We start from the raw sequence: 21,358 nt of genomic DNA, 5'->3' as shown, positions 1-21,358 counted from the left end.
AGTCTCCTTTATCACAGATTCAGAAAAAATTGATAGAAAAAGAGCTATTAGATCATCCATTCCACCTCCTTCCACAATGCAGGATTGTCCCCTACTGGACCTTTCTATGGATTTTAAATGTCCAAAGCACAGGACCTTGCATCGCTTTTCACTGAAGAACGACTCCAGAAACGCATCTGACTCTCAGGGAAAGATCATGTCTCCCTCTAGCAGTGGTTGATCAGTACCTTCCAGATACTGTTTGTCTAAAGTCGATCATTTTGTCACTACTATTAACAACAATTTATATAGCACCATTGAACTGAAATCAGGCCCCATTGTACTGGACACATGTATAGTCAGTCCCTGCCCCATTTTTAATTCTTGTCTAGTCCAAGTGGTAAGGATTGATTATTTCGGTGCAACTGGTCTTGCATTTGATCCCTGCTGGTAATTAGCAAATCTATATGTATGCAGCCATGGTAGATTACGTATATCTACTGGTTTATTGAAGCATTTGTAGTAGTTAATGCAGTTCCATGGATGAGTTAATGCAATATTTCTGATTTCACAAGGGCAATAGGGGAGGACATATCTTGTGTAGCTCTTGGTAGGTAGGGTGTACAAGATAGCTACGGGCTTGATCCTATCAGGGCTGAACACTCTGCTTTGATCCAGTGAAGCCCTTAATCAGATGGGTATCCCTGTTGACTTCATTTGGGCCAATCTTGAACTTAAAGTCAAGCATGGATTTAAGAGTTTTTTTGGGCTGGGCTGAAACATTCAGAATCTTGCAGGATCTAAAATGAAATGGGGAGGCCTGTAGTACACAGTAGGGCTAAAATGGAGCATAATTCGCTTCATTTTTTCAGGGAAGGGGGGAGTGAGGTTGGTGAAATGTGAAGTGAATGTATCCCTGTGTATATGTGTTGCTTTGTGCTACCACAGTTCAAAGGGGAGAATCCAACAGCATATATAAGTGCTCACCTTTGACTTTTATCAAACAGCTGCAAAGGTTGAGGAAAGAAAAATCAGCATCATTATTCCCCGCTATTACAGAAACAAAAATCAAGGCACGCATCATTTACTTTTCCTGTAATATGATGCAGTTTCTTTTTATCTGAGTAAAATAAACATCTTTTTAGTAGTAAAGTGTAGTTCCAAACAGGGACGTTAGGTAGTGCTGCGGGGCAGTGTTTTATAGTAGAACAGCACACATCCCAATCATGAAGATTAGGTGAAAGAGAATATCTGCAAGTGAATCACAAAGAGAAGTAGTAAGTACTTGGCTGAAACTTCCAGCTGCCTTTTAAATTCTGTTCAGGTTTTTATCCTATGCCCGTCACCATGGTATCTGTGCTCCCTAAAGCGACTCTGTCAATGTGTCAGCTTTAACAGATAAACTCTGAAAGAGGTTTTGCAAGTCCTACTGCATATACAAATGCTTTCCTGGTGTTTATTTTAATGTGATGAAATCACAGTTTTGCTTCCCTGTTTATTTTTGGAAATCCTAACAGAGCAGCATCAATCTTATTTGCATGCGCTAGAGAGTGTAATGGACAATTAACAGTGAAGTGTAACAGCCTACTTTCATTGTCCAAGAGGAGTGAAGTCCTGCAAAAGTAAGTAGAGCACACACATACTGAGAAATAAAATGTGATTTAGAAACATTTCATTTGTGGTAATCCCACTTGCTATTAGTAGCAGAGTTTACAAGGACATTTTTTTTATGCTGACAGAGTCACTTCAGATACAATTTGGGATGGTTATTGTTGGCGTCTATTTTGTCCCTTACCTGAGAGGTGGCTAAGGCTGGATAAACCTTTACCTGTGTAAAATAAGAAGAGAGATCATTTGAACTGGCATGTTCAAAATAAGGCAAAATATACCAGTGTGACTAGAAACAGGCTGAAAAACACCAGGCAGGCATTTGAGCCATTTGGGGTTAATATATTTTCTCTTGTGACATCTCTTTTGTGAACCTGCAGCTGGATGGGGAGGAGCGGGTGGGTGGGTGAATCCTTTCTCTTCTCCATGGTTTCACTTAGGTCAGTAGAAGTGTGCAAATAGGGATACATTCACTGACATCACTGGACTTACACCAGCATAAGTGAGAGGAGAATTCCCATTTGTACTAATGCCCCTTTGTTTAGCTCCGGAAGCAGGGAGGTCCTGTAGCTGGTGTAGGGATCAGTGGCATGGTAGTGCAAAGGGCTCTTAGCAAAAATGCTAATTTGAACCACATTGTTCAAAGAAACCAGACTGCAAACTTGTTGGATTCTGCAGACCTGCATCTGCCTATTGAGTAGCTCTGGGGCCCTCCTTTAGTAGTGCTAGGCAGAGGAATCCATGGAGTCTTGCTGGAAACGAGAACAGATTTGGGGGAACTGAACTGCATTAGTGTTGGGGCAGGAGGATTCTTGGGGACAGGGTCCCTTGGATCCACAGCTATGCAGCTCCACTAGCCGGAAGGATTCATGGTAAAGACACCTGCGTCCCCTGGCAGAGTTCATCTGCTCTTCCATCTCAGTGGAACTTCCCTGCAAGCACTCTCTAAACTTAGGTTGCCTGTATTTTGCAGGATTATGGTCTGAAAGCCTTTGACAACTTAACCTAAGTAGTGATTTCAGGACTGGTCCTACTCCAGCAAAAACAAATCTTTCCAAAAAGCCAACAAAGTCCACAAACGATTTTTCAAGTACTGCTAATAATCCCCCCTTCTCCATCAACGGACAGGATCCATAAAACTAAAACTGTTTCTAAGCATAATCTTTCCGTTGTCACGCTTCCTGCAAGACAGAGGGGGACTTTTCCGAATAGGAACCGTCTACACTTACTGCGCACGGCCAGTTCCACCACCAACACTCCTCCTGTTTGTTCCATGCGTTGTTTTCGTTTTTCGCACGTCTCAAAAGGACAAAGAAAAAGATGTTTATGAATAAGAGCCTGAATGTCCTTGGCTTCCCTTTTGTTAGAAAATGAATCTCTAGCAATCACTGTGTTTTGCATTTAGAAAAGAAACATGGCAGATTTCAGTTATTTTCTCCACACTTCAGCGGCGGGAGGGAAAAGAAGGAACAATGCTCACTTTGCAAAGAGATGCTTGCTATATATCTGCTGGCAATTTGGGAGTGAGTTCACCTGGACCCAACTGTAGATTTAAAACTGATTTTCAATTTAATATGCGGCTTTCAGGTGGTGAACTGATAGCACTTAAAACCACAGGTTTCCTAACCTACCCTTCCCACAATACCTTATAAGAGTTGGTCCCTATGTATGCTGTCGGTTATTGCCTGGATGATTCGTGGCCGCCAGGGAGTGCTCTGAAGGCACCGAATCCATTCTGTATAAAGGTCCAAATCTGTAGCACGAATGGCTTCTGGCATTGCTGAATCAGTGCAATGCAAAGCAAAGGCTCTTGCTAATGTTTTTGATTTTACAAAAGCTGCACACCGTAACGCTGATTTTAAAAGTGTTATATTGTCTGCAAACCCAGAAATGATAGTGCTTAGGGCAGTCTCCGGGGCACGAGACATTTGAGTATTTCAGTCCCTGCTGAAAGTGTAGAGTGAGAGAGGCTCGCACCAAAATGTTTTAAGTAAGGCATGGTCGATTGGGGAGGGCCTCTTCCTTGTGAGGTGCACAGTGTAGGCTTGAGTCCTTTTGGGTGCGGGAAGGATTTCAAACCAGGACTCAACATTGGAGGTGAAATGCTATGAGTTTTGATGTTTTGGCAGGTTTGGGTCAGATGTCTAAACTTCAACAAAGGGACTTAAAACATGTATTAACATAATTTTCCAAGTCCTGTTTAATGCCTGTGTCACATGACAGCCGCTCCTCCAAATTCATCACTTTGGCTCTAATAAGATCATCTTGGACCCTAATAAGAAGATTGGCATCATGATGTGATAGGGAAGCATCTCTTAGTTGCAAAAAGTTGGATTTATGGACCAGAACTATAAACCCCTCAACACCTTATACTTAAGGTCTTGGATATGAATGAAAAGCCAACAAAGTCCACAAACGATTATTCAAGTACTGCTAATATCCCCCCTTTTCCATCAACGGACAGGATCCATAAAACTAAAACTGTTTCTAAGCATAATCTTGAGCCTACTTAGATGAAGAACTTACCACAGGACAGGAGAACTTTTCACTGTCACATATATGTGTTTCACAGTGCAGCCAAACCTTGGATAGTTTGGGGATATTTCGGAACCGGAAAGCGTTGAACTGGAAGGTGGCCCGGGCAGCTTTCCCATTTTCATGTACTAAAATGGAGTCATCTGTAGGACAGCTGAGTTGCATAGAGAGAAGCAGCATAAAAAAAAAAATAGCTGATCACTCTTGCCTTTTGGCACGGTGCTTTCCACCAACATTGCCATGGCATTTTAGTTATCTGATGGCATAGGCAACAAGAGCCCATTTTGATGGTCATTGGGTCACATTTTGCTCCCAGTCTGTGTATCATGTAAAGTCGCAAGCGAGCTGCTTGGATGTAAGTGAAAGCAGATAGAGATCCTCTTACAGCTACATCAGGCAACCCTCGACTGCAGGAATCAACACTTGCTTTTGGTATCTGACTGATATAATCATGGGGTGATTATACATGCTCTTCCAAAACAGGAAACTAATTACAAACAATTTTCTCTAAACATACACGGGTCCAAGCTGTTTCTGGACCACAACTCCCAGGCTGTTTCATAACCCGTGAGACCACTCTCCAAAGTGCTCTCTCTTTTTTTGCATTATGATAGAGCAGGGGTGGCAAAATACAGGCCATGGGCTGGATCCAGCCCACCAACTGCTTGTATCCGGCCCACCAGTGGACAGCCACAGTGTCGTGGGATCTGGCCTGTGGGCAGCTAGCAGCTCTGGCTCCTGTGTGCTGCTGGGTGGATGGGGCTGTTTCTGCCAGGACAGGCAGGTGGGTGAGGCTGCTTCTGCCCAACGCTGATGTGGTGGCATAAGCTGTGGACCTAGGCAGATGCCCAGTCCCCACCCAGAACCTGCCAGCTGCATCCACAGCTGACGCCGATGCCCGCCTGGGGATGCTTCTGGTGTGCTGGGTGGGTGCTGGCATGAAGTGCAGACTCAGCCGACACGTTCCAGGTTGGGATGGGGATCGGGGCATGCTGCATCTCCGGGTGGGGTGAGTATTGGGGTGTGCTGCAGCTCTGGGCAGCATGGGGATCAGCAGAAGGAGGGAGGGAGAGAGAGAAAGAGAGGTGTGCCCCTTGACTTAGGGAGTTTTGGTGAGCTATTGTGGGACGGGGGCAGTGCTGACCTGGCCTAGCAGGGGCAGGGGGGTGCTGATATAGCCCACAACAACTCACCAAAACTCCCTAAGTGGCTCTCCAGCCCAAATAATTGCGCACCCCTGTGATGGAGGCTAACACGGTCACTCAAAACAAATAACCTAGAAGGACATGACTTAATGGCTAACATCTTCTATTCCAAGAAAACATCCTTTGGCTTGTCTCTCCCTGATTACCTACCCTTTTGTGATCAGCGGCCACTGGATTTGGTAGAAATACTCTGACGTAGGCGTTGCCCAGCAGTTGTTCAGAACTACTTTAAACCTGGGGAGAAATGGAGCAACACCCAGACATCAGCCACAAGCTATCTTATCCATGACCCACCCATATCTTGCTGCCTTTCATACCTGCCACTTAACCCTTTAGCTTCCACTCCAGCAAATACATCTGAACCAATTTCTGAGGTTTCCACAACAAACGGAGCTTCTTTCTTAGTTGAAAACTTGGCATTCTTGGAGAGAGAAAAGTACGGTGGATTAATGGCGTTGCTTAAAAGCAAAAGCATGGGCTAACTCTAATGGTTGCTTTTAATGCAGAGCCAGATGGGTTGGACACCCCTGCTTTAAAGCAGCAGGCTGGAATACATAGCTCAGGTGTGTTCAGACACAGAGCTAGAGTTAGGACTGTGTTGAGGCAAGATTAATCTCCTTTGCCTTCGCAACCACTTTCCCCCATATTGACACAACATAGCAGGCGCTGATGCAACTGAGCTTGTGTCTTGCTGCAGGTTCAGTGTGACCTTTTTTTTGCCAGGAAAGGGCTTTGTCAGCTACATTACATTTGGGTCAAGGAAAAAAAGAGACTTTGCAAAAGAGTTAGTTGCAAAATGAGTTCTGCCAAACTGACCGGGCTTTGGTGCAGATATCCGGGTAAATTCTGTGTCTGTCGCACCCTCAACTGTACTGTTTATCAGGTGGTGCGATCTTAAAACAAAATCTCAATAGAGACAAGCATTAGAAAGAAAAATCCAGTGTACCCTAGAGATCTCAGGGGAGCATTAAGCATCCACTATGCTGTATCTGAGTATATGAGAAGACAGATTGGAAAATTTCAGGAGGGATGAAAGGGAGTCTTCTTAGCAATGCTGGCTGCAGATTTATGCCTGTCTTTGACTAGGGCTACAAACAAGTATGCCTCTTTCTTATGACACCACTAGAAGCTGCTACTGTATTAGAGAAATGAACCCTAAGCGAAGCAGCCTGTATTCTTATGGGAAAATGCCTCCTATAGAAGAGCAAGTGGCATGCATCTATGCTGTTCGTGACCTGTTTACCTCTTCATCTATTAGAAACAAGACCCCTCCAAGTCCCATGTTATCTGTTACATGATGACAGTGTGTTCAGCGGTGTACAACACAAAAAAAAGAAGTGTCCATAGATGTTAAGGCCAGATTTCTTCCCACTTGTGTCAGTTTAAAGATCAAATAAATCCCCTGAGATCAGCAGAGTCACAGCAGCATGAAGATGCTTACTACCTAAACACTGGCGATAAGGAGCACTTACGCTGTAGAAGTTGAGCGATAACTGACTTTCGAATGAGCCGGAGCTCCCATTCTTGACGTGGATTGTTGCCACCCTGGGCAAGGGAAGAAAGAATGTATGAACGACAGAGATCATTGGAAAAGGACCCAGGTACATGCCAAGATGTGAGACTGCTGGGGCAGTAGATAGATTTACCTTTGATCGAAGGCAGCTTGGTTCACCAAGTAGTTTGCGCGGTAAGTGCATGTGAAGGAGTAATTCACAGGCTGGCTCTTCACAATCACGGTCGTGTCGTTGGACACAATGGAATTATAGAAGTGATACAGGGGGCTCTTAAACTGCAGTAGGGGGAACAAACAGAGAAACCCCCCTGCAATGAAAGTGCGGGGCCAACAGGGACTTTGCTCTCTGAAACGGGGAGAGTCAACCCTGTGATGGAAGCGATGCTCAGAAAAACAGTCATAATTCTTCAGGAATCAGAACTCGTGGCGGAAGTGATATCTTTTGCAACCAACTAGATATTTGCAAATTTATTTACAAGCTTTCAGGCACACTCGCCCTTCCTCAGGCATAGAAGAATGCAAAGGTTATAAAATTTCTCCTGCAGTCTTGCTGGGTTTTTGGTTGTAGCCATGCCGGTCTAAGGACATGGGCAGGCAAGGTTTTTTTGGGTAGATGCGATATCTTTTATTAGGCCAACTGAGGAGGTGGAAAAAAGTTCTTTGCATTCTCCTATGCCTGAGGAAGGGTAAGCGCGCCCAATAGCTTGCAAACAAAGAATTTTTTTGCAAATATCTGGTTGGTCTAATAAAAGATATCACCTCTGCCACAAGTTCTGATTTCTTTTGCTTGTAGACCAATACAGCTACAACCAGTATCCCTGAATCATGGTCTTCATAGATTTGTGTGACAGCAGTGCCTCAAGGCACCATTGCACTTGGTGTTGCGTACACATGATAATGAAAAGACTGTCATAATGGCACACGTACAAACTGGAAGAGAGAGGAGATCTAATTCCACAAAGGCAATTGCTATCTTGGCTTTACTAGGGACGCAGAACCATTTGATTCCCCACATAAATACAAATGATTTGTGCAGCTGAAAAGTTCTAAAGTTGTTTTTTTTTTTAATGCCAATTTATACCCTCCCTCTTCCAGGTACAGCCTGAGAGCCCACTGCAGCTAATAGGAATGCTTTCACTGACTTATATGGGATTAGATGTACTCTCCCATGAAAGAAATGTTTATGGTTGATGTACGTACCTCTGATTGGGTCCCACAGTAGGACTTGTTTTTGGGTGATAAATCTGGGATTGTGAATTGGTAGTATCCTGAATCATGGATTCCATTGTAGCAAACACCTCCAAGAGCCAGTTGACTAACCTCCCATCCATAGGGACATTCAGGGATTCTTGTAATGATAGTGTTAGGGTAGCAGTACACCAGAACTGCATCTGAAAGGAAAATAATACAGCCGTACTCAGTTGTATTTCCTAGCGCGAGAGGCTGTGCTAAAATCTGAACTTCTTACAGGAGTGTTTGTGCTGAGAATTTGCATCTTTTTAGCTGAAGCTGGAATCTAATCCAGGTCCGTGGAAGGTTTGCTACTAATATCAGTAGCAGCAGGTTGCAGTACAGGGCTGGGATTTTGAAAGTGCCTATAGGAGCGATGCACTATGTGTATCCATAGGGATTTACCTGGGTAACCCCTATAACCTTTTTGGAAAACCCACATCAAAATCTATTGGAAAATTATAGTAAATTAAACTCTTTGGAGGGAATTGTGGTCTCCACTAGAGTTGATGGCCACGATGTGGCCATATCGCCTTTTGTGCAGGTTTGATGATAAAAATGTTGATCGAAGAGCAATAAAGCTGTGAAGGACAAAAAGGTGAAATATCACAACAGTGAAAATCATCATGCTAGTTTGCATTAGGATAAAGACTGGTTCTTAGCGGATTGAAGCAGTACTGATTTTTCTGAATATAACCTGGGCAAGGCAGCTATTTATAGTGGCTTTAGATCTGGGTCATGCTATTGCTCAAGGTTTTTATAGTGACACTCTGGATGGCGGTAGCTGGGCCAGCAGTATGGCAGCTGCTCTTTTTGCACAACTCCCAACTCGGCACCCAGGACTGGTGCCCCACTTGCCCTTCCCTGCCCTCACCCCCACCTTAGTTGTATTGCTGCTGACTCCTGTTACACTGATATTTGAGTGCCAATGTGATCATGTTTTATTAAATCAAAAGGGAACATGCAAATATGAAACAGATCCCCCACTTTCTTACTAATGATCAATACACAGCACATACCCAAATGTGAAGTAAAGATTGCTATACAAATATTACACACAAGAAAGCTTTAGGGCTATTTTACCTGGTCGTGGCAGGAGAGTGAATCTTATTGAAATAAAATCAGATTTCGTTAACTTGAAGATACAATATTGACTTAAAAGGCAAAGGCCGTTTTAATCACCAGTGGAATGAAAATTGAGATTAGATTACCAGTTACTTATCAGCTCGTTAGACTCAGAAGCAAGGTGTCTTTCCTAGGTTGCTATGACACATGCACAACTTGATCAGATATTCATTCTGTCGAGCCTTGTGGAGTCTCAAGGAATGGATGATTGAAACATTTGAGTGGCCACGTTAATAATAAACCCTCAAGCCCCACAGTCTGATTTTGCCTATAGTTATGCTCTAAATGAGTAAGTAGCTCTGCTGTGTTCAGGAAGATGGTTCGTGTGGATAAAAGTACACGTGTGTGTAAAGGTTTAGGAGCCAAGCCTTTATGATGTGGCTAAAATGAATCAAAACCTCGTAGTAATAATGTAGGGCAATCTATTTTATGACCCAGTGTGAGGTCAGAAATGTGCTGTATTGAGACAGAGATACAATTGGTTATTTATCCATAGGCCAGTTCAACAAACTATTTCATGCTGGTAGTCAGGCTGTAGTCCATGGGACTACTCACAAACTGCTGGTAGGGGAAGCATCCATGCACACAGAATCCAGTAGTATATTATATGACTTCGTAGTTGTTTTTATGTTCAGAACGTGTTATATCCTGATCCTGCAAAGACAGACGTGCATCTATGAGTACCACACTTCTGAGTCTCTCCGGCACTGGGCATTTGTTTGTGCTCTCCTCTTGTCGGTGCTAGCTAACTGTAAAATCAGACCAATACATTCTGGTCAATTTTTTATGTGCAAAAGCCTCTTCATTTCAGTCTGTGAAGGCCGATGTTTCATTTTTACATAAGCAAAAACTCTCAGCTGCTTAATAAATGCACATATCGTAACTACAATTAAATTGAAGCTATTTTACCTGCTTTATTTGGATTGCAAGGTGGTGGTGCGTAGGCTTGATGACTAGCCAGGATGACCAGGAAATAAACGGCTACAATCACCATTTCTTACAAGAAGCTGACTATACTGGTAATAAAAGCAGTTCACCTATCAAAATACAAAAAGAAAAAGGAAAAAAAAAAAGAAATCCAATGCACTCATACAACTGTAGCAACCTTTAACGCTGGGGCAAAGAAAGTACATCGTGATTATAATAATGTCATTATTATTCACTATCTGGCACATCTCCAACAAGAGGTCACATTTACTGACAATTTTTGCCTCTTTTGTCCCACTGCTGACATTTTCATCTCAAGTCTACTAATGCATTTTGTACCATTGCTAGGTTGTTTTACTCCTGCAAAAAATCACAGAGCAAAAGGGCTACAAATATTCGCTTACTGAAATTACAAAAATGGGGAATACAGTACAGACCTAGAAAAACTAAAGCAAGAGAATCGGAAAGAAGGGAGAAGAAAGCTAGGAAGATGCAGAAAATGTAGGTACAAGCTGATATCTAGACTTAACAGCACAATACAGAAACTCTTCTCGTATTTAAGTCCCAAAGTAACGTATACACCCTCGCAAAGTGGTTTTGGTGAAGGATGTGGTTTTTCCTTTAATGTTAGGTGTTGCAAAATAAAAGCATGAATTAATTATAGACTCCTTCAATCACGGGCCTCCAAGCTATTCTAGAAGAGTGCAGGTGTATGCCAACACAGAAAAATGGTAGCATCAAGGCTAAGTTATTTGTAGCTTTTCAGGTTAGGGGCTCTTAGGAAATTCACACAAATTACTTAGTAGATAAAAATGACAAGTGAAAATTAGCCCGTAAGGTGCCTGGTTAGAAGGAAAGTTTTCCTTTGGAACTAGTAGTCCCCAGCACAAATAGTCTGTTTAAACATTTTCATTCAGCCTGGATTTAAAATATATATATATGCTGAACATCTAAGCGATTATTCTTTTTAGAGAGAATCATCCCCTACAAGAAGTTAAAGGAATAATACCTACAAGACAGGAACAGGGTACGTTTCAGACGTTCATTCTCTCTGCCTTATTCCATCAGCTGCGTGTCTGTTCTTCCCAAGATGTCCTCTTTTCAAATGCACCCAGCTGGTATTATCTCCAATTTATATAGGCCATCTTGTAAAAGAAACCCATCTCCAGTTAAATCTCAGTGAGCCAGTATTGTCCAATACAGGAGGGGAAAAAAGGATTGTACAACATAACAGAATAGAAAGTTCAGTCCCTCTAGCGCAGACTAGACATTATGTATGCTATTTGAGTTATTTTTAAAACTTTTTGTATGCTTTCATTCTTCAGAGCTTTTAAAAAAAAAATCCTCAAATAGAATTCTTCTAAAGGTATGTAAATGGTACTGGCTGTATTTTACATTTTAACATGGAAGATAATACAAGGAATTTTTTTAGAGGCAGAATGCCAAGTACACGCTAACTGAGGTCAGGTTGCTTAAAAGTGCATTTACAAATGAATTTGTTTGAATGCAGATAGGGTGAGACTTTCAACTGTGCCTCGGAGAATGAAGTGCCAAGTGTCTTTGTCAGTAAAGAAGAGCCAGGTGCCTATCTCTCCAAGATGATTTTTGAAAGTCCTACCCTTTAATGGTACCCAGATGAACAGTGGAGACAATGTTAGACGGATCATTTGCCATCTTGGGGTTATTTTGTGTTTCAGTAGTTTGTTTTAAATTCATTGTTTCGCACACGTTCATATTGATGTAACCTGGAATATTTGTTCATAGGCAGGACTTGTCCCTATCCCAGAAACAGGCAAAATCCATCCCTTTTCAGGACCCCAGGACAAAGCTTATCTACTCTGCAAGCAGCCAGCTGTGACCGAAAAGATGTGTAGGTAGCGATGTACGTAATCCTTTGATGCAGACATCTAATTGCTACTTCAGGTCCTCAGAGCCCTGGCTTAGCTGCTTTCTGACCCTAATGGTACATACATTTCCTAAGCTGCTAAATGTCCACCAGTATAGCTCCCTAGCTGAAAGAACTAGGGTTATTTAGTCTAGAGAAGATGGGACTGACAGGGAATTTGATAACAGTCTTCAAGTAACTGAAAGGCAATTCTAAGGAGGTTAGAGATGGACTTTGCTCTGTGGGTTTAGGGGCAGGACTAGGAGCAATGGCTTAAACTGCAGCAGAGGAAATTTAGGTTGGGGATTAGGAAGGACTTTGACTATGAGGGTGGTCAGGCATTGGAACAGGCTCCCTAGAGATGTCGTGGATTTTCCATCCCTGGAGATTTCCAAGAGCAAGTTGAACAGACACATGGCTGGGATGGTTTAATCAGGGATGATGCTGCCTTCAGCAGGTGGTTGAGCTAGATGACCTTGTGAGGTCCTTTCTGGACTTTTTTTTCCCTGTGACCCTAATTATCTGTTGCTGAACAAGTGTGCACTACCCAAATCTTGGTTGCATTGAACTACTTGTTGACTAAGCCACAGCAGGATTCACAAGCCAAGAGTCAGGTCCTATAGATATTTTCAGAATATGCTTACTAGTGTGCCTTGTCCAAGGTGATGGTGATGATGCTTTGTGCACCCCCTCATGCAATAGCCCCATGGTTAGAATACACACATGGGAGGAGCCAGGATCAATGCTTTAATGTATAAAGGGATATTTTAATGCATGTTACCTTTTTTTGATTGAACATGATATATTGTGATTGGTGTTACACTTTTTTTAGTCTCATTCCTAAAACAGTCTTCTCACAAGTACTATAAAATGTTTGTACCGCAGGAGAACATGGTGTGAAATGACGTCCAGTGTGATGTGCAGAATACAAGAATGTGAGAATTTGCTCGTAATAATAACTAGTTGGGGAGCCATATCAGTTTATTAGTTTTATGGAGGTCTCCATTGATTTTGTTAGTAACTTACAATTTGAGTGTATTAGATGACTGTTGGTATTTTGAAAAACTGAAATGAAAACATAAAACCAGACCTGACTTCTTACTTCAAACAATAAGCTCTGGCACTAGTTGCAAAAGAACTGCAAAATTAGATTATTATATATTAAACAAGCTCTCCCTTTTGCCATCTGGAGCCCAATCCTGCCAACTCTTATTCATTGGTTTAAATGAGATTACTTGAACATGGTCAGCTATGCAGGCTCAGACCTGTTGATCATAATGCACTTTCAACTAAGTTAAAGAATAATCCATTGTACCAGAGCTCAAAACCCAGATCCAGTTTTAATCTGCAATATCCAAACCCCAACATTTACCTATTTCTTTATCCAAATGCAACTACAATGTATGGTATCCAAGGCTAAGTACAGACGGTCAAAAAGCCGGAGGCTGAATCGATTCAGCTCAGCCCCTGGGGGTACTTTGCATGTTAGTCTAAGCAAGGGAACGCACATTCACTTTTGATTCAGGAATGCAGCCACGTGCCTAAATTGGCCCAGGCCAGAAGCTGGGGGGTGCTAGCACATGCCACCCTTTTTGAGTGGAGCAGACACCTTGGGCCAAAATTAGCCAGCTCACCCTACAAGGGAGGAGTTTGCAGGGGAAATGCAAAGCATCCTGGGATGCTGGGGGACTGTGAGGTACCTTGAACTGGGAGGGTATCTGGGACAGAAGTTCAATAGACCAATTTAACCTAAATCAGTTAAGTTTGATACTACATCCATCCAGGTTTATCTTAAACCAGTTTCGGCCATTTTGAAAGAGGTTTATGTGCGCTGAACTTCTGTTGCGTTACACATTTGACCCAGTTTCTGATCACTTATACCAGTTTATGTGCAATTTCTGTCCCTAGTCCAAAGGTCTGCTCACCGTCTTTTTTTCATAGCTTTTGTAATTCTCTATGCTTCCTAGTTTTGTCTGGGCCTGGGAACGTAAGTGTTGAAACACCACCAGACAAACTGTTCTCAGGGTTCCAGCAGCCCATGTATAACTAGAAACATCCTGTGAGAAAACCTTGCAAGTTGGCCCAAGCCCACGTTGCAACTCAAAGGGAACCACTTCGGACCTGGGAGAAGTGAAGGCAGCTTGATTTCAGTGGAGTTGGACCCACTTGAGGGTTTTATCAGGGGAGGTTCCATGAAGTTTGGACAAACAACTTGTTGGTTGTGGGCATAACATAAACACATGGGAAAATATATAGAAAGAAGCATGTCTATATTTGATTGATCATCTACTGATATTCATCTTAAAAACCATTTAAAACGTGTCTTTAGCTATATCTACAGCTTTTGATTTGAAGCTGGGTAATGGGAAAACAATTGTCTGGTGTAACCCCACTGTCTTTGATGGAACTACACCAGGATGGATTTAGCCCAATCATTTTAGGGAGGAACTAAATCTCTCACAATCTCTTCATAGAAAAGAAGCCTCCAGGTATCTGATACCCCTTTGAGGTGAAAGGTGAAACAGAATGAAACCCATGAAACAAATTGGGCTACAGTTAGGACTGGCCTATAGATGATTGCATTTGCATAAGAAATAAGAACTGCACAAAATGTACTTAGGCCAAATAGTATTTGATACCTGTACTGATAAAGGGTTAGGACTTGGGGGAGGTTTATATTTCTCTGAGTAATTACAAAAAAAAAGGAAGCTCATTAAATAGCAAAGTACACCACTGAGACTCATTGCATTTCCCCCGCACCCTTCCTAGCCCATAGCGAAATCTTAACAATCTGAGTATCTGTAAAGACCTCAACAAAAAGTAAATGAAGGCCTTATTGTGAACTTAACCTAAAAGGGCAGTCTGTCTCTTTTACTTTGTTCCCCTCCTTGTGTCTGAAAGCTGTGCAAACATCTACTGTCTGGTTCTTACGTAATTGAAACTAGTTTCTGCTGTTTGCAACTATGGAATACAGTGAGCTGATGAGCCTTCATAACTGCATGCAGTGTTCTTATAGAAAAGTAGGACTGGGGAGTAACCCATTCAAATTGGATTAACCATGGAAATGGTCTAATTCAGAGGTCCCCAAACTGTGGTATGCATACGCCTGGGGGTATACAAGACATCTCTGGGTGGTATGCAAGAAAAACTGTGTAATGACAGATTTAATTTTCATTATAAGAATAAATGACATTTAAAAGGTTAAAATATAAAACATGCTGGTAAGGGTACACAGGCAGCTGGTAAATCTGGAAAGGGCTACACAATAAGAAAAAGTTTTGGAACCTCTGGTCTAATTGATTGCAGTGGGAACTGAATTTACCTTATAAAACTGTCCACCTGCTGTCAATGTTGGTTTGGTCAGAGTGTTTCAAAGTGCATTCTGGACAAACTGGGCCCAAACTTGAAATAATTGATTTGCCTGAGACATAGGTGGCTTGTTAAAAGCTGATACCTTGTTTCACCTCCTCTTATTCAGGAGAGTCATTAGACTAAAGGGAAGAGGAAAACAAGCAACAGACTTATTTTCATATTTGTATATTAGAGGTGTGCGAAGCCTGAATCAGGAACAGTGATTCAATTCGTTGATTCGGATTACTGTCCCTGATTCGATTTGGCCGAATCTAAATCTGAAGATTTGATGCTGATTTGGAGAATCAGCGATTTGGACATAGTCACAGCTTTAAACATTTTTTTCTACATATCTTGAGGTAGCAGGCGCAGCTCATGATCGCTGCGATGCTGGGGCGCGTGGAGTGTCCCACAGGAGCACAGCGGGGCCCTTCACGTGCTCAGCAGCAAGGTACTTCCAGTCCACTTCTGGGTCTGCCAGGGAGCACACCGAGGGCCCCCCCTACACCTCCCCGGCTTGGTGATCAGCTGCAAGGGGACCCCGGGTGCCCCCGCCCCAGACCCAGGAGGCACTAGTCACTGAGCCAGGGGGAATGGGAGAGCCCCCCAGCATGCCCCCTGGTGGACCTGGAAGTGGACCAGAAGTGTTTCTGGTCCACTTCCAGGTCTGCTGCTGAGCATGCTGGGGAGCCCCCCGTGCTCCTGTGGGATGCTCCATGTGCCCCAGCATCACAGTGATCATGAGCCCCTGCTACCTAGAGGTATGTAGAAAAAATATTTAAAGCTATCTCTATGTCCAAATCTCCGAATCTCTCTGAATCAATTCAGATTCAGAGATTCAGCCACCGAATCAGGCTGAATCTGCACCAAATTGAATCAAGGGACCGAAGCTTTGCATAGCTGTATTGTATATTGCTTTGAGATCTTGGATGAAGTGTTTGTGGGGGTTGCATCCAGTAGCCCTGGTTATCAGCCTCACAGGAAATGCCTAACACAAGGCTGATGAGGGAAGGGGGGGGGGGTACTCAGACACAACCTCCATGCTGTCCAGTGTGTAAAGCTTATCAGTTAAAGATCTATGAAGATCCCACTCTCAAAGTCTTGGAAAGGTTCCTTAATACCAATTCAAACTGAGTTAGAGGCTTTAGGCTGCTGCTGGTCTGCCTCTTTCACCATCTAGTGCTCCTGGGACAGTGTCCAGAAAAAGAAGTTTACTGGAGCAGTAGCTATTGTGACAGTGCTGGCTGCCAACCTGAGAAAATTAGTCAAACTAATGACTGACACAAAGGACCCATTCTCCTTTCCTCTACCCCTTCCACTAAAAATACTCCCCCACTACTAAAAGATCAGGACCTGTTGTAGAGATAATGAAAACTAAAAGGCTTACAAGGTGTTGTACAGGAAGGCGCTTAGTTACCTACTGTCCATTCCTTTACTACAGACAGGCACAGATTAACACCACAGACTGGGCACATCTACATGCGCAATTAATGTGACTGAATATACTCCAGCTTAATTTGAACCTAAGTAAACTAGTCCCGATGTCACCATTTACACATGTGTTTAAGTGCAATAATTTACTGCGGCGTAGGGTAGTACCTGTGTCTGATAGGACTATCCTAAACTGGAGTAAATTAATCTATTGCACACTAATTGCAGTGCACATGTAGATGGTGGTGCTTTACTGCACATTAAATTAGTCTAATGCACAGTAAAGTGCATGTGTAGATGTACTTAGTGGCCTAGAGCTGGGGAGGGGAATTTTCAGAGCTGAATGGTGGCAGGTTCTTGAAGCTTCCATCTGGTATGAGGAGAGAAATACCAGATTGCCCCAGTTTCCATTGAACACCATTCCCATATTTTGCCACATACCTCGTGACCTGCATCAGCCCTATTGGTCAGGGAGCGGAAGGTTTCAAATTCTAATGCGCTGCTCTGTTTCCAGTAGCAGAAGAATGGCAAATACTGACTAGTATACTTTTTCAGTGACTTTGCTCAGCACCACTGGGAACTGGTCAAAACCAGCTGTTGACGTTAATGTAGCATGTGAGCAGTCCAACTGCTTTTCAAAGACGGTATTGAATCTCCTTGCGTGGGTGAAGAAAATGAACCCTCAAATCAACAGGCATCCAGTTCAGGTGCATGTTCATAAGTTGCATGAAGTATCTGCTTGCAGGCCCTTCGATTTTGAGGTGCACAAGTGGAGGTGTTTAAAAGACCTGAGCATTGGCAATGCATAGGGGGTGCATGTGGGTGCACGCACGCCCCCTGAGATCGGCAGTGCACCCCCTGGAAGTGCCAGCCGTGAAACTGGAAGTGCCGGTGGAAGTGTATTTATGGTTTTGCTGCTGGCTTGGCAATCGGCCGCGGGGGACCACCCCTCCCCACAATGTTGGCGATCTGGTGTCCTCCCCAGACTCGGGAGGTACCAGTCGCCCATGGACCTGAGGGTGATCAACACCTTCTGCAAATCAGGACCCTCTTATATGTCTCAAGCGGTTCCTCCCAAGAATTGAATCAATATCCTTAGCATCTCAGCCCATGTCCTCAACTCTTGAGAACAGGGATCACCCACCTTTGCTGCCTCATTGACAGTAATACCGAATGATCCATGTTGTGAGCAACATCATTCTTGGCTCTCCACGCCAATCTCAGTTTTATCTTTTTAATTCCCTGTGGCAGCACTGGAGGTTTTTGTGGGCACATGTGTAAGTCAGTAATATTAAAAGCCAAAAATGCCTTTATTAATGGAGAGGCTCCCAGCCCACTCATCACACGTGAGCTAACAGAAGTGATCACATCTATGCCAGTAGATAGATCTAAGCAGGAATACTTTCACATGCCTTCAGTGTATGAGTTGAATTTCTTATTCAGAGCTGCTTATGAAAAGCATCTCTGTTCATTATGCAGTTCTGACCCATCAGTATTCTTGTGCTGAAGAATATTAAGTAGGAAATAAAATAATGAATACAGTCACTGATCAGAAGCAGATGGAGAACGAAGTACAAAAGATTTGCAAAGAACAGATTGCAATTGAGAGATTGCTTTGTGGGCTAGAATTCCATCTTTCTGAAACTCCTATTTTATCTTGCTAGAGGAAAATATATGTATGATTGGTACTAGATTATTTCAAGACCTTGCTTTATTTCTTTGATCATGCTTGGAGCTATAATAATTTAATGCGATTCTATTTTAAAATGAGGTTCTTTGGTTTGTCACACTACAGCAAACCGACTCCATTTCTACACTATTTCTACTTTTCTCTTTGCTGGTTAGTGGCTAGGTTTATGCTTCCTCCACAACTTTTCTGAGATTACCATCAAGAAACCACTGCTCCTGTGCTGTGTGTGTTACCCTCCAAAAAATGTGTGGTGCTTTTTGAAACACAGCCAGGGATGCGCTCAGGATCTCAGCCTTGAGATGGGTGTGCTCCAGAGAGTGGTGCCAAGCATGCTCAGCTCTGCTCTAGCTCCAACCGTGTGACATTTTTTCAGTGTGTAGCATAGGAGAAGTGGGAGGGACTTATCTCTTAGTGGTGGTTTTGGGATTGCCATAGAAGAGGTGCAGATGGTCCCTTTAATCTTCATTTATGTCCTTCTTCTGGCTTCAACCTTCCTTCCAACTGAAAAATCCCAAGTGCTGGAGGGTTGTGAGACGCAGCAGTGAAAAGAGTGGATGGAGAGTTGTGGGTTCTCTTGTCTGCTCCAACACTGATTTGCTTTGTGACCCGGGGAAGGTCACTTTGCCTTATTGCCTCTGTCCACTCGCATGCTTTAGCTGTCCTTCTTATTCAGATTGCAAGCACTTCTAGGAGGGAGAGGTCTTTCCTTATGGGTATGCCTTCTTTGCAGTCTGAGGTGTGATGTGCAGTTAAACATTTCTGCATTCACTCTATTTGGCCTAGCTCAAGAATCAGCAACAGCATCTGCATCACACACAGCCATTTTCTATGGTATGAGAGTGGAGAAAAAATATAATGCTGGCTGCCCCTCTCACCACCTTCTCCACTGTCCCAACCCAACCATATCCGGTGAGGCCAGGCAGCACCATACTTAGACTCCTGGTGACCCTGGGCGAACATTTAGTATTGGGCCCCCTTCGTCAAAGATAATGATGATAATCATAATAAAAATTGCAATTTTTCTGAAATTTATCATTTTCGGGCCCTCTTTCTGTCTGGGCCCTGGGTGGCTGCTCAGTTTGCCCATGCCTGTGTCCGGGTCTGAGGCCAGGTTATAACCTCATCAACAGTGACCATTGGGTCAGCACCTCTGACAAACAGGCTGTATCTGAGTTTCTAGGTATACCCCAGAGATGGTTAGACATGTTTGCTTGAAGACAGACAAAATGCAGGGCAGGGAGGCACCTTGGAGACTAACTAGTTCAAAGAGGTATGAAATTTGCCTATGACAGCTCATGCCTCTCTGAACCAGTTTGCCTCTACGGCAGCAGTTCTCAGCCAGGATGCTGCAGCACCAGCCGTGCCTTGAGATGTTTTCAAGGGTGCTGTGGGGTGCCACAAAATGTTTAACACTGTTAGGTGTTCAAACATGATTCACAAGATAAACCCAGAGATTTCAAGCAGGAGCCACAGTGTCAAAACCATTCTGACTTCTTTACAAGAGAACTGCTTTATTATTTTTCTGTACTGAAAGAAAACAAGTGAAAACTATGAGCTGGCATTTTCGGAAGGAAACCGTAAGTATTACAAGTTTAAGAACCATTGCTCTAAGGCGCCATCCTGCCCAACCTGGTGCCTCAATATGTATTTTGACTTCTGTCATTGAACCTCATTTAGTCAGTATTAAACTCTCTGTGCTCTACATTTCCATGGTGGTATGGCACTGTCTAATTGACACCTGCTTTGTGATGAACTGGGTTCTCAAAATGAGCTCCTAATTTTTAGTACTAATTTTATTTAAATATTTTATTTCATCAGGCTGAAGTGGCTGGAAATGACTCTGGTCCAGGGACTCTGGGCTGTATAAACTGCCATGTGAGGAGGTTGGTCTATACCTGCATGTTGAGGAGGACTTGACCGGAGGGAGATGCCCCAAAAGGGTTAATATTCTAATAATAAGTAAAAGTCTCCTTCTAGGACTAGAGTTTTTTGTTGAGGTGCAATACTAACTCAGTTAGCATATGATGCTTTGAGATGATTCAATGGAAGATGCTATTAGCCAGTTCTCATTTGAATGTGAATTTAACACAAAAGAATATTTCTTCTTTTCCTTTTGTTTAAAGCCCCTATGTCAGGGGTGAGCAAAATGTGGCCTGCGGGCCAAATGCGGCTCGCCAGGCCATTCTATCTGGCCCGCAGGGGCCCTAAAACATTTAGAAAATTAATATCTATCTGCCCCTGGCTGCCTGTCATGCGGCCCTCGATGGCTTGCCAAAACTCAGTAAGCGGCCCTCCGCCCAAAATAATTGCTCGCCCCTGCCCTAGGTCTTATCACCATATGAATACAACATAATCTCAGCTTTTATTTTTTACAAAGTTTTTATCCTTCCTGCTTGACAATATGAACCTTAATGTTTCAAGAGCCAGAGAGCAAATAAACAGAACTCCAAATGTGCTATTTTTCGGAAATAGGCATAAAAATTGTGAAGTCTTATTTTTAAAAGATTGGGGCTGGTAGTTTTTCTGCTTCTGGACTATAAGGTACCAATGTTATTCTCAGTCATCTTCCTGTAATACCCTCCCTTGGAAGGGTTAAAAATCCAATTGCTTGCTGTATGAAACAATCTTCCATCAGTAGCTATAGTCCTGCCCTCTCAAATCACTACTTGTATAAAATGTAAACGCAAACCTTTGCACTCCCATCAATAGCAGGGGCCGATTAGAATCAGACTACTTGTTTTCCAGGCCACATAATCCCACCAGTTCACTCTTAGACCTACTTTTCTTAACACACTGTAACCATTATCCGTGTGTTGTCCCAATTTGTAAAAGTTTGTGATTTTTCAGCAGTCTGATAGCATCGCGAATGGAGACAGTCT

General features: G+C 43.0%; 1 protein-coding gene across 1 annotated transcript; it reads right to left on the bottom strand.

Moving 5' to 3' along the window:
* Nucleotides 1-1,165: 1,165 nt before the first annotated feature.
* TECTB (tectorin beta) lies at nucleotides 1,166-11,269 on the bottom strand. The gene is made up of 11 exons (XM_006022815.2): nucleotides 11,136-11,269; nucleotides 10,105-10,232; nucleotides 8,041-8,231; nucleotides 6,974-7,116; nucleotides 6,800-6,872; nucleotides 5,645-5,748; nucleotides 5,478-5,561; nucleotides 4,114-4,276; nucleotides 2,817-2,886; nucleotides 1,775-1,807; nucleotides 1,166-1,230 (listed from the first exon to the last, which is right to left on the bottom strand). Exons 2-11 carry the CDS (start codon nucleotides 10,187-10,189, stop codon nucleotides 1,178-1,180), a joined length of 999 nt encoding a protein of 332 aa, XP_006022877.1. The 5' UTR covers nucleotides 10,190-10,232; nucleotides 11,136-11,269; the 3' UTR covers nucleotides 1,166-1,177.
* Nucleotides 11,270-21,358: the final 10,089 nt, after the last annotated feature.

The sequence above is a fragment of the Alligator sinensis genome, unplaced genomic scaffold (genome assembly GCF_000455745.1).
Source record: "Alligator sinensis unplaced genomic scaffold, ASM45574v1 scaffold559_2, whole genome shotgun sequence".
In the NCBI taxonomy this organism is placed as follows: domain Eukaryota; kingdom Metazoa; phylum Chordata; order Crocodylia; family Alligatoridae; genus Alligator; species Alligator sinensis.
The sequence above is the reverse complement of the archived record's forward strand: the minus strand, read 5'-3'. Positions and strand labels throughout refer to the sequence as shown.

Coding starts and splice junctions, on each gene's coding strand:
- TECTB (XM_006022815.2), bottom strand. CDS start 10,189: ATGGTGATTGTAGCCGTTTATTTCCTGGTCATCCTGGCTAGTCATCAA. Junction 5,562..5,644: donor GCTAAAGGGTTAAGTGGCAG/GTATGAAAGGCA, acceptor ATTTCTCCCCAG/GTTTAAAGTAGTTCTGAACA. Junction 1,808..2,816: donor GGTGGAACTGGCCGTGCGCA/GTAAGTGTAGAC, acceptor TATTTTACACAG/GTAAAGGTTTATCCAGCCTT.